The sequence below is a fragment of the Parambassis ranga genome, chromosome 8, assembly GCF_900634625.1.
Source record: "Parambassis ranga chromosome 8, fParRan2.1, whole genome shotgun sequence".
NCBI classification, from domain to species: domain Eukaryota; kingdom Metazoa; phylum Chordata; class Actinopteri; family Ambassidae; genus Parambassis; species Parambassis ranga.
The window spans coordinates 15519699-15533259 of NC_041029.1; the positions used below are offsets into that span (position 1 = coordinate 15519699).

The 13561-nt window shown below is 45.9% G+C and overlaps 1 protein-coding gene across 1 annotated transcript in view; it reads left to right on the forward strand.

Moving 5' to 3' along the window:
• The window catches only part of grin2ba (glutamate receptor, ionotropic, N-methyl D-aspartate 2B, genome duplicate a), a 46432-nt gene extending 37245 nt beyond the window's left edge, over window positions 1–9187 (forward strand). The window contains exons 12-15 of the mRNA XM_028411696.1: window positions 1255–1493; window positions 6905–8513; window positions 8544–8943; window positions 8995–9187. Of these exons, the coding sequence (XP_028267497.1) occupies window positions 1255–1493; window positions 6905–8513; window positions 8544–8943; window positions 8995–9187 (2441 nt within the window). The remainder of the gene's footprint in view (window positions 1–1254; window positions 1494–6904; window positions 8514–8543; window positions 8944–8994) is intronic.
• Window positions 9188–13561: the final 4374 nt, after the last annotated feature.

Genomic DNA, 13561 nt, shown 5'->3' on the forward strand with positions numbered 1-13561 from the left:
AAGTGAAAAAGTTCACAGTGTCATTCGGTCGTTAGATGCTGATCGATGATGTCTTCATGTTGTGGATGATTAATGAAGTTAATGTCTCAACAACACACTGAACTTCTTTTGGAAATAAATGAGCTGCAGCGTGATGACTTCATGAACTCTTCATGGAGCCAGGCTGACATTTGATTGTTGAGTCACAGATGTAGTCTGGAGCTTCATGGTGTAAATAATATCCCACAGCGTGTGTGTGTGTGTGTGTGTTGTTGTAAACTTTAACTTGACTAATGGTGACATTTTGTGACTTTCCAAGCACAGAAATGGAGTATTTTCCTTTGACTTCAGACGTGAGCAGGTGTGCGATGGATTACAGTCAGAGATCTGATGCTGTAACATTAATTAACCTCCACTTTTTACAGTGTAGGGTTCTAATCAAACCTGTGTGTGCTTCAATGTCCCATAACAACCAAAACAATCACAGAAAGATCCACTTTTAAAGTTGATTTCTTACACAGAACTTTAGAAAAATGACATCGGGTTGTCCCATTAAGCGCCTGTCCGCGCCGCTGAAACATCAAAATGGCCGCAGCTCCTGTTAATGAGCGTATCAGACATGATTAGATGCTGCGTCTGAGTTTGTATGCTGCTCAGATCCTCGTTCGGAGGGCCGAGCTGCGGTTTTGCCGGAGTCGTGCTGACGTTTCGAGACAGAGGCTGAATGTATGATTAATTAACCCAACGCCTGTCCCGCCACAGTCGGCTTTGATAGAGAACAGCTTGTGATGAAACAGAAGGTGACCCACTAAAGAGAGCAGAAGCTCGGGGACCGGCATCAGACACACAGCCGACACCTACAGACACAATTATTTACAGAAAACACTGCACATAAGATTGATGTAAGCATCTGTGTGTGTGTGTGTCGCCGCGAAAGATTCAGAGCTGTGCTTTCACTTCTGACCCTCCTTCCTCCTCCCCCACCCGCCATCTTCCCCCTCTTCTTCTTCTCTTGCATCACTCTCTCCATCCCTCGTGTCCTCCGTCCTGTTATTACATCATATCCCTCCTCTCTTAATATTTTACATTCATTTTTTTATTTCAATTCCCGTCTGAATCATAAAAACTTCTCCACATTGTCATCATCCTCGGTCTCATTTCTTCTCCTCGCCGCCTCACCTCGCCTCTCCTCCCATCTGTTTTCCTCCCTCCCTCCCTCCTTCCCCTCTTCGTCCTTCCTCTCATCTCCTCTCCTTCTGTGTCTCCTGCATCCAGGTGAGATGGAGGAGCTGGAGTCCCTCTGGCTGACTGGAATCTGCCACCACGAGAAGAACGAGGTGATGTCCAGCCAGCTGGACGTGGACAACATGGCTGGCGTCTTCTACATGCTGGGTGCCGCCATGGCGCTGTCGCTCATCACCTTCATCTGCGAGCACTGGTTCTACTGGCAGCTGCGCTTCTGCTTTATGGGCGTCTGCTCCGGCAAACCGGGCTTCGTCTTCTCCATCAGCAGGGTGAGAGACACTTATCATCCATACGTCCAGGCCGTTAAAACGACCGGCGTGCGCACATGTGGCGCCCACCTGTGGTCATATCTATAAAGTGCAATGGTATATGTGTTGTTTAGGGTGGGACTCATCACCATGGTAACCAAATGAGACACATTTGCCTGTAAAAAAAAAAGGTGTTAATGATGCTGAAAGAGTTTGTTTTAGCACAAAAAATTAGTTTTAATGCCTCGGCTGATCTTTATTTCATCTTTTATTATCTTTTTTTTTTGTAAAATGTTGAGTTCATTAATTACACTACAGGCAATTTTCAACCTGATTTAACTCCCTTTACTTTCAGACTCTAATCTCCGTCATTGTAAGTGGCAGCCACTCATTCTGTACCTTATTTTATTCAAGACAGTCCAGGCTATCAAGATCTGCCATCTTTCCATGTGACAACACATGCACATACTAAGCTGAAATAATGCATCATTTCTTTAGAGGACATTGTCTGAAATCTGGAAATATTTGAGCCATGATGATCGGACGTTCTGTGACGTAGCAATCTGGCATTTATGTATGTTTTTAATGAACATAATATGTTGATCCACCTTCATTATGAGCTAATTCATGCCTGTATTGACTCAACCTTTGTGGGCTTTGATGCAAAAACATCCACAGCTATGTGAGCCTCTCTCTCTCTTTCTCCTTGTGAAGCTCAGGCCTTTGAGGTAAATATTTACAAAATGTTGAGCCGAAATCAATATTTCACTCAAAAAAAAAAAAAAAATCAGGCCAGGGTAGATTACTAGATCCCAGGAGAGCAAAGTCACCCCCGAGGTATTTGATTTGCATTCCAATTGTTTTGACATGGCTCCGGTGTAATTCACTGTGCGCCTCTGAAGGTGAACGCTGCAGGCTACGAACCACGTGGCTAATTTACAGCAGAAGAAGCTGCACGCTGCTCTCTGCCTTTTCATTTGATATGCTGTGGTGACGCCGCCACCGCCGCCGCGGCTGCTTGTGCCAAGAAGAGGGGAAAGGGAAAAAAAAAAGTTTCCCCGCTCTAATAATACGCTCCGCTGGGCAACTTTGATTGCTCTGTCACGTCGTTGCTGCTTTGTTTATGTCTGTGTGTAAAATACTTGTTGCTAAAATGTCGCTTGACTTCTGGTTTCCAAACACAGGCTGTTTTTGATTATTGCATCATTAGAATTTGTATGGAAACTGGATTACAGTCCAATTAGGCTTTGTGGAACATTCTCCCTGATTGCTCTCATTTGCAGAAATTATCTCTGTCTTTGCTGCAATGTGGCAAAATAAATGAACGCTGTGTGTCCACGAATACGGCCAGCTGATATTGATGATAAAATATTCAGGGGGAAATTTTCATTGAGCGCGCTCATTTGCATACGTAGCACAGAAGCAGGGGAACTGTGAAACGACAACAGTGGAAATTACTGTTAATTATCTCCACACAGTCCTCGGCCGCCGCGCCATATTGTCTCCCTGCTCATTTACTGTGCAGCCGCGGACATTTCTTCCTCTTCTTATTTTCTTTTTTTTCTTTCACTCAGATTGATTCTGTTTTTTTTAATTTCACAGCATAATCCAATAAAACCTTATTGTTATTGCCGCAATTAACATTTAAGCTGGGCACTGTAAAAAATGAGACATCTGTCACGGTTGGCGTGAGTCACATGGCGTCATGGACAGTTAGAGTTCCCTCCCTCGGTCGCTTTGTGAGCGTCTCCCTCCATCCCTGGCTACCTGCTGCTGCTGCTGCTGCTGCTGCTGCAGGTCCCACCTGCGACGCTGAAACTAATTAATTATATTGATTTAAAAATCCTCTAATGACTTCAGAACAGTAAATGTATTAGAGGTTAAATCGCTCTGCTTTTCACAGCCCTCACATTCATCTGCATGTAGCGCCACATGTATACTGTACTGACAGCACACACAGGCAGCTTTAACATGAAGCCTGCAGTGCGGTCAGTGCTCTGTATACAGCTGATAGTTATTGATACTATGTAGTTTGTGCTTTAACTGAGCGATCCTGTAAACATTTGATTTGTACTTAAAAGTGAGGATTGGTGTCTTGCAGCAAGCACACAGAATAAGCAGTAACATCTGTGAAAGCATCATGACCAAAGTGAAAGAAATAAGTTTAGCTCCAAGTCTGAAGAGCTGCTGTGAGAAGTTCACAGAGAGTCCAACAGAATCAGACTGTCAGAGACAGGAAGAGGGACATGTGGAAGGTTCTAGAAAGAAAACCAGTGAGAGATGAGTCTGAAGAGCTGCAGAGACACTAGTGAAGGATTGAACCAGGTCTGGACCTGAAGAGTCAGAGAAGACCGTCACTAGAGTCCTGCACAGGAATGGACTGCAGACAAGACACCTCCAAACCAGACTGGAGTCTGCTAGAGACCACCTGGAGACAGAGCACAGAGTCTGGAAGTCATTGATCAGATGAAGCTAAACTAGAGCTCTGTGCTCACAGAGATGTCGTCTTCATGTGGAGACAGAAAGGAGAGGCGTAGAACCCAAAGAACACGCTTCATACAGTCAAACATGGTGGTGGCAGTATGATGCTGTGAGGAGGATTCAGTGAGTCTGGAACTGTGGATCTTGTCAGACTGGAAGGAATCATGAACAAAGAAGTCTGAAAGCCTGAAGCACTCTGCAACTTTTACCTTTTGACAGTTGAGATGACCGTCTGGAACCTCTGAAGTAGTAACATTTCCTGCAGAGCTTTCTGTCACTTTGACTTCTCACAGCTTCGTACAGACAGTAATGGAGACGGCCACAGTTCAGTACATTTGGTGTTTTATCACTGCAGGAACTCGTCTACAGAAACGGTTCCGTTGTCACTTTTATTTTTCAGTTGCTTTGTAGGATCCTTCAAGCTCAAATGGTGATGTAAGAAAATCAATATCTCTCAACTTGATTCACAGCCTAATGAGCCAGTAAGGCTTGCTTGTCCTCTATGCTGCCCCTCAGAGGAACCTTCTCTTTAGGTATGCAGGAACTATTAGGCCAGAGCAGGCGGATCTGCAGCTTCCTTCCTGTTGGCGGTAAACAGGAGCAAAGATTTGGAGTCTCTTCGTTAGAACGACGTCACATTAGAGAATGGATTGAGTTACCTTTCCTCCTGCTGCTCTTTATGAAGGTTAAAAGTCTTCTGGACTGGACGTGTTGTATATGCATCGCTGTGAGGTGAAGACAGTGCAAGTGAGCAAACAGTAGGAAGATTCAGAGAGGATTGTGTGGCTCGATGCTGGATGATTGATATAAGCAAAGGTGCTGTAAAAACCCAGAGGACCACGCTAGTCAATACCTTTGATCAATGTGATTAGAATTCAGCTGAACAATATCCTCCGGCAGTTATTAAACACCTCAGTTTCTCCACCCCTCCACGCCGCCGGCCGCGGCTCAGTTCCCTCCCGTTTAGAGAGAGAGAGAGAAAGGCCACAGTGAGGAGCTGCACAGTGACAGAAAGATAAACTGCTCCATTTGCATTCGGTGATGTACAATACAATATTCAGATAAAAATGGATGCACAGCGGAGAGCAAACCAGCCATGACAGATGGGGACGGTAAAGGATCGGATCAATTCCGCAGCAATGATTGTACTCAGTTTTTCTGTGGATGGATTTGGAAACAAAGGGGAGGCTGCCGGGTGCCGTTAAAGAGCAAAGATCAGCTGACCTCCCATCCTGCTGAGGTCAACGCTCTGCCAAGAGGTCAGAGGTCTCACTGCTGTCAAACCTTCCCTGCTGCTAAGCTATGACTCCTCCTCCTCCTCCTTTTAACGGCTAGTTGACCCTCAGCTCTCCTCTCCCTCTTTGCTCGTTTGATGGTAATTAATTAGCAACATGGACAGCGCCTGCATTGCAGCAGAATGGCTTCATCCCTCATTCTGGTTTTATAGATAATGTTATTACTTCTTTTAATTTCACAGTCTGTTAACAGCCAAGTATGTAAAGCTTGACAGTGGCTAAAACAAAGAGAGGTTAACATAAATACAACATGACTCAGGGCTTGGACGGCGATGTTGAAGTGTAGGAAGACAACGTGCCCACCTTTTTGTCACTTCCAACCATCTTCCAGTGTTTATCTGTGTATGCCTTGTATTCCATCTGCCTGTTTATATAATTTGTCATCACTGTTTTCTTTTCGTTTGTACCTGTGTTATTGTTCTGATCAGACCCCACCTGCCAAAGATCTCACAGCCTGTTTGTAGTAGCGCTGTTGCACTTTTTGCCCCTCTGTGTGGTTTTACAGAGGTGTTTCACACCACTTCCATGGTTTGCATGTTTGATGACCTTTTCACTAAACAGAGACAGATGTCAGGGTCTGATTGGAGGATTAAATCCTGGATTACCAACCAGATTAACAGGACAGCTGTGGTTCAGGTGCTTATACACTGCTCACGAGGTTCTCTCAACCCTAAGTGGTTGCACCATTGGCGTGTGAGCTTGTGTTCAAAAGAGGAAGCAGTGTGAAGGAATGTAAAGATCTATGTAGGTAGATCTAAATAAATATGTGTATAGAAATTGTTATAATAGAGCCATAAAAACATGGCTGTTTTGGAAATTTTCTTGAAAAATGTAGCTCTAAAATCAAGTATCACTTCAAACCCGAATGCTTCAGCAATAAGGAATCCACAGAGACCGGACCGATGTACAGTTTGATAGAAGTAAACCTTGCAGTTTCAGAATCTAAGATCATCAGCATCAGGCGGTGCTCAAAAAATGATGCAAATGAGCCTGACAGCTTATGTCTTGAACCTCAGTGCTACCAGAATTACAGGTGTCTCACACAGATGATAGACATGATGGATCCTGTGGACACATATCAAGAAGCAGCTTCATAGGTACTAAGAGCAACAGAACGAAATGACAGCAGAGGCACACCTCTGATTCTGCTGCACCGTTCTCCACGGCGGATGTGTGGAGCCATGCTGCTCTTTGATCAGGCAGATCAGGATGAATGTTTATGTGCCATCTAAGCGTTCTTGCATGCAGGAGCAGGAATACTGCAGTGCATCAAATCCTTGACATTTAACAAACTACTTTGCATTGAACAGCAGCTTTTTGTCCACTCGGCGTGCCCACGTAATGTAACAGTTGCCAGATTGCTGTTGGCCCACTGTGATTGTAGTTAATTATCTGGTGTGAATGTGAATAGAAATGACTGTGGCCAGATTGTTTCAAAGAATCTTTCAGAGGTATCACAGCAACAGCTTCAAATCTGATTAGCAGCCATGTTACGTGCAGACACACAGTCGATGGAGTAGCTTTAGAGGCACAATGAGAACAGGTGGAGGGAACAGGAGCTGCACCCCAGATATACGGACGTTGAATCTTCCACCTCTTCACAGAGTAAACATCTGACATGTCTTTACATATCTCTCTCTCTCTCTCTCCACACAGGGCATCTACAGCTGCATCCACGGGGTGCAGATTGAGGAGAAGAGCAGCTCAGCACTGAACTCCCCATCAGCCACCATGAACAACACCCATTCCAACATCATGCGCCTGTTACGCACCGCCAAGAACATGGCCTCCCTGTCAGGGGTAAACGGCTCGCCGCACAGCGCCCTGGACTTCATCCGCCGAGATTCTTCTGTGTACGACATCTCTGAGCACCGGCGAAGCTTGGCTGGCCACTCGGACTGCAAGCCACCTTACCTACCAGACGACAACATGTTTAGTGACTACATCAGCGAGGTGGAGAGGACGTTTAGCAATCTCCACCTCAAGGACAGTAATTTGTATCAGGATCACTACATGCATCACCACGGATCCCAACTTGGGCTCAGCGGACCTCCTCCCAACAGGCCCCACAGTTTGGGCAGTGCGAGTTCTCTGGAAGGCGGCATGTTTGACTGCGATAGTCTGGGTGGAGGCGTGGCTCCTATTTTCACCACCCAGCCCTGCTCGGCCCTGACCCACAGGAACATGAGCAAATTCGACCTCCTGTCTGGGCAGACTCCTCCATCGGGCCAGGGCTTCAAGGGAGGCCTGCCCGATTTGTACGGGAAGTTCTCCTTCAAGGGAGGTGCCTCCAGCTCCACCTATATCCCTGGACATAGTTACTGTGGAGGGAGAGGAGAGGACGACGGGAACATACGCTCTGATGTCTCAGATATTTCCACACACACAGTAACTTATGGAAACCTGGAGGGTAACGCCAAGAAGCGCAAACAATACCGTGATAGTCTGAAAAAGAGGCCAGCCTCTGCCAAGTCCAGACGGGAGCTGGACGAGATTGAGCTGGGCTACCGTAGGAAACCCTACCACATCAGCCACCATCACTACCATGGTCACCGCTCCGCCTCCCCACCACTGCTGCCCACTGAGCGCAAGAGAGGTGGTGGAGGAGGAAACAACGATGGGAACTCTTATCTTTTCAGAGAAAAGGAGAGTGTTAGGGATTTTTATTTAGACCAGTTTCGGCCCAAAGAGGGCGTCCCTCAGTGGGAGCATGTGGACTTAACAGAAGGTCCTGGGGGTAGAGACGGCGGCGTGGGGACCTGCACCTCCCTGGTACCAGTGGATGACTTTCTAAAGAGCAAACCCAAAAAGTCAGATTCAAAAAGTGGGGGAGGATCTGGGTTGGCAGGAGGAGAGTGGGAGTGCAGGAACTGTCGGGCTAGCGGGGGAGGAGGGGGCAAGCAGATGTCCATGCATGGAGGAGGAGGGTATGGTGGTGGTATGGGCTGTGGATCCTCAGGAGGTGGAGGAAACAGCCGTCCTAGCTCTGCGACTTGCATGCGCTGCGAAGGATGTAAAAAGACAGGAAACCTCTACGACATCAGTGAGGACAACAACCACCTCTTGGAACAGATGGGGGGAGGTGGGGGAGGAGGAGGAGGAGTTATGGGTGGAGGCCCTCAGTCTCAATCTCAGGCCCAAGGGAGGAGAAAGAGCGGCGGGTTCGGCAAGCCACTTAGGCGGCAACATTCCTATGACGCATTTGTGGACCTTCAGAAAGAGGAGACAGGCGGGATGGGGAGTTTGATGGGAGGTTTAGGAGGAGGTGGAGGGATGGGTGGTGCAGGTATGGCAGGAATGCTGCCCCCACCCAGGAGTGTTAGCTTGAAGGAAAAAGAACGCTATATGGAAGGCACCAGTCCCTTCGCACACATATTTGAGCGTCACGGGGGCTCCGAGAGGGACAGGGAAAGAGACAGGGACCCGCTGTTCTATGGAGGCGAGAGTCGGAAAGGACCGGGCTCGCCGTTCGGCCTGTTCAGAGGCGGTGAAGGCCTCCACCGCCGCTCCATCGGAGAGAGAGACATGAGAGACAGGGACAGGTCTTTGATGGAAGGAGGAGGCGGGGGAGCATTCTCTTTATCCAAATCTCTTTACCCGGACCGGGTAAACCAAAACCCCTTTATACCCACCTTTGGTGATGACCAGTGTCTGATGCACGGAGCCAAACAATATTACATGAAAAAGCAACAGCAGCAGCAACAAGTTGCCAAAAACAGCCGAAGTGACTTCAGGAGCCCAATGAGCACGACGTCGTATCTGCCGGCGTCCGCCACAGCCGGGGTGATGTCCAACGTGGCACCCCGGTTCCCAAAAGAGCTCAGCCTTGGTGGGATGAACCACCACGGCTCCATGCTGGGGGTCGGACCCCCACGCCCCTTCAATGGAAGCAATGGCCATGTGTACGAGAAACTCTCCAGCATTGAGTCGGACGTGTGAAACACAAAAAAAGGGAGGAGGAGCGGACAATGACATGGAGGGGGGAGGAGGAGGAGAAGGAGGAGGATGAGGAGAGGTTCTAGTGTTAGGAGATCAGGGATGATTCTGACTGTAGACACACTGAAACCCTCGCCCATATCGATGAGAGACAAATGAGGAGCAGACTGAAATATGGGTAAAAAATCAGGACCCCCTGAGGAGGTGTGCGATGTGACCCCTCTCTCAGAAAATGGCCAAAGCGACTCTACTTCAATGTGGATTAACATTCCCCTCAAGTCCATCACTTCATCCACCAGTGTGGCAAGAAGTCAGTGTCCTTCGCAAGCAGGCGACACCTCATCCTGACGCGTGAGCCTGGTGCGATTTGACGGTTGTCTGAAGGCTCCCCGCCGAGCGCTCACGAGGTAGGACGGCGAGAGCCCATCTGCCTGTGTGTCACCGCCGAAAAGTAGACATTGTCACCGCGACACAGGAAGTGACCAGCGCTTCTCTGTCTCTCTCTCTCTGTTTTTGAAGAAAGACATCTTCACTTACTCTTCTGTTCTCTCCTCCTCCTCCTCCTCCTCCTCATCCCCACGCCCGAAAGAGCTGATCTTGTTTGCTATGAGAAATACAATCATGAATGATAATAAGATATTCTTATAGAAAAAAACAGGGTATAAGAACAACAATAATACTGATAATGTTGTGAATAACAAAGATGTTAGTGCTGATTATGATAAGACTGCTAAGTTTTTTCCTGTTTTGTGTTCTGTTGGTTAACTATTTCACTGCTGTTTTAGTATCTGTGGTTGTACTCAGCAGGAAGGTTGCTCCTCGTTCAACCGACAAGCCAGAGAGACTGACTCCTGTTATCGTTTTCTGTATTTGACTCCATGCGCATACACTTTTTTTTTTATTTATTGTGGATCTCATTTGGAGCTCCAACACACACACACACACACACACACACACTGAAAACACATGTCGGTCTGAACTTGTGTTACTGTGAACAGCGTCCGAAGCTGAAGATACTGCGAGGAAGGAAGGACGTGCCTTAACGGTCTCCAGTGGAAGTGTCCTCCAGTTCGGTCCTCACAGCAGCAGGATGGACCTGCACGGTTACTTTTTTTTTTTTTGGTCACATTTATGAGCCAAAACTGCAGTGAAGATTTACAGCGAGCTGGAGAGGCTGCAGCCGCCGCCACCTCTCCTGCTGCTGCTGCTGCTGCTGCTGCTGATGGTTTAGATACAAGATGCCGTTTAAGATCTTTTATAACTTCGTAAAAAAAACAACAAAAAATTTCGTATGTCAAGTATGGGCAGTGTTTTATGAATCAATCGTGTATTCAGGATGTCCCATTGTTCCAGATGGACCGATGCATCTCAGTTCACAACATGGCAGCCTTTAGACCACTTCTTTTATTCAGGTTACACAACAGTCACCAGGCACTTACTTTTTTTCGGCCTCTCACCGGTGTCGTGTCGCAGGCGTTTTGGGACATTGTGTATGATTAATATATGCACTGTATCGTTTGTGTAGGCGAGACGCTACAAAGGATAAACAGTGTGTAGGAGAAGTGTTGCTGCCCCATGACAACGATGCTGATCAATGCTGTCTATTTGAGAGAGGCCTCTTAAAAACGCTGACGTGGTGTCCGGAGCGGCGGCCATCTTGCGAGGAATTTGCTTTTTACTTTTACTCTTTTTAGCTGAAGAGGCCTCATTTATTGCACAGGACCTTTTTACTCAGTGTAGGTTCAGGCACTCAGTAGACATGCCTTATTATCCCGTCGACCCCCCACCCCCACCACCCCCTCCTCTGCGTTCCTGCCCCCACCCTGAGCCATCCGGTGATGACTCATCATGTTACTGTACAGAATAGAGAAGCCTCTATTAGTTATTTAAAGGTTTGATCTTCGATTAGTTGGTGTCAGAAGTTCAAGGGCTGCAGGAGATTGTTCAGGCGCGCTGGCCTGAGATGGAAGCTGCTGGAGTGTGTAGAGTGCGATCTTCTTCTATCATATACCCCAATCTAAACGCATGTAGTAGGTTAGTGTGTGTGTGTGTGTGTGCGTGTGTGTGGAGAAGCAAATCATGATTGAATGATAACAGCTGTTTTTTTTTCCTCCACTGCTGATAACTATTCATAAATTCAACAACCTCCTCCTCCTCCTCCTCCTCTTCCTCCTCCCTCGCTCCACAGATAACACTGTCAAAGCGAGACTGATCGAGTTAGCCTTAAATCAGATTCATTCCCCCTCGCCCCCCTTTTTCCTCCATGACTCTCCTAATAAATAGATTGAGATCTCTGGAATTTTTATACGCACACATTTTGAAAGTTCAGGTCAACCATTATCAGCAAGAAGGTGTACGGAGGAGACGGACGGCGGCTCAGAGGGGCCACTGCAGCCTCAGCCGACGCATGCAAAGAAGACTAAATACACAGGAAAGGTTAGGAGTCTGACAAATATTCACACACAGGGCATTCAAGCATTATCAGCCCATTAAATGGTCATTATCAGTGGCTAGTGTACTTATCTCCTCGTCCTGTTATCATCCCAGGAGGTTGTGATGTCTTCTGATGGGTCAAAAATCAAAAGTAATCCAGTTTATGTTCTGTAGTTGGCCACTTGTGGTCCAGCAAAAGTAACTCTGAGGAGGGACTGAAACTGAAAGAGAATCGACAGTGTCCTGGATGAATGTCCTCACTTTCTGTTAGCCATCAGCAGCCTGAATTGGCCTAATTTAGTCATGAATGAGTGATAACGCACCTAAAGGAACCGGCAGGTAGAGGAGAGCTTTTGATAACGGCCATTTAATCAGATGATGATGACATTCTAAGCAAATGCAACAAGACAGAAATGTTTCAAGGGGGACCCCAAAAACTGATGGACCTGACTGGGTGTTTTCAAAAGAATACTCGGATGGTGATTGGATAAACCACCTGTCAATGTCTGTCAACTTCATCCAATCAGATCACTCACTGTCAGGCATCCTTAATGCTGCTGGTAGCTCCTCAGAGGACACTGACCTCTCTGGAGAGTGTGATTAGTGAGAGTTGAGTTGCAGGAACCTGTTGTCATCTCATGGTGCGTCACTTTTTGGGGTCCCCCTGGAAACATTTCTATATTTGCTTCTGTTGTGAGTATTTACATCAGCTGTGTGGTCAAAGATGGTTTTTGGTGTTTTGGATTGTGCATTGGACTCCTTCGGGCCGCCGTCAATTAATTAATTTTTTTACAAAATGGAGGAATGGGGATATGAAAAGGAAATAAGAAGGAGAAGAAGACGGTCTTTGGAGCGCAGCATCAATCAGTGTCAGCATTAGTATGTTGGAACTTTTCCTTGTAAATATGATATTTAAAAAAACCTTTTCACTTTGTACAGTAAACAGACAGACAGGATGTAACTTTCAATATGTTTTACAACAATTTAAGAAATAACGAAAACAACGATAAAAACTCATAAAAACAAAAAAACGCAAACAAAAATATGCAAAATATAGTTAAGACACAGATATTACTAATCATAAGTGATATAATTGAACCTCTTTTTCTTTAAATCTCATGTTTACTTAATTATAATAGTTTACCGATCAGTATACTGATTATGTTAAGCTTTTTTCTTACTTTGACTCAAGTGTTGGAAATCGAGGCTAATTTTACTGTAGGTGTAGACGTTTGGTGATAAACGGGGGAAAAGTTTAGTTCTTAGGAGTCTTTGCTAAGTTTCCCTTGAATTGTGTTAGATTCTCTCTTTTTAAGATAAGCTACTCTTCATGCTTTTTGAGATCAATTCATAAATTATCTACACATTTATGTAATACAATATTACATGTATACAGAGATATTTGCATATAGAGGCAGTATTATATTGTGATCCTCCATTTTTAGGCAGCGAATCCTTGTTAAAAACATATTTGTGTTTTTGTTGCCCATATTTGATTTTATTTTTTTTTTATTTTTTTTTAATGACCTGGGCTCTAATGATGATGATTGCACACAGAATTTAGAGCCATCGTCGCCCCCCCCACCCTGACCTATCCTGTTTCCTCTCTACATTTGGGATAGACATCACTGTGGTAAAGGAAGATATAAATATATATATATACTGTATACATGCACACACACACACATGCACACACACTGGATGTTTCTCAGTATCTATTGCTGAGGTCTTCAGCATACGCGGAGCTTAAAGGAGTGTAGTGTCACTCTCACTGAAGCTGAAATGCATTGGTGCAACCCCTTATTATGAAAACATATCTTCTGTCACGTCGTTGATTTATTATTTTTTTGTGTGTGTCAGCTCACATGTTACAATAATCTTGTGTGCTTAGATTGACAAAGTGTCACATTATTTTTCTCACATGCTTCATTTTTTTTCGCCTCA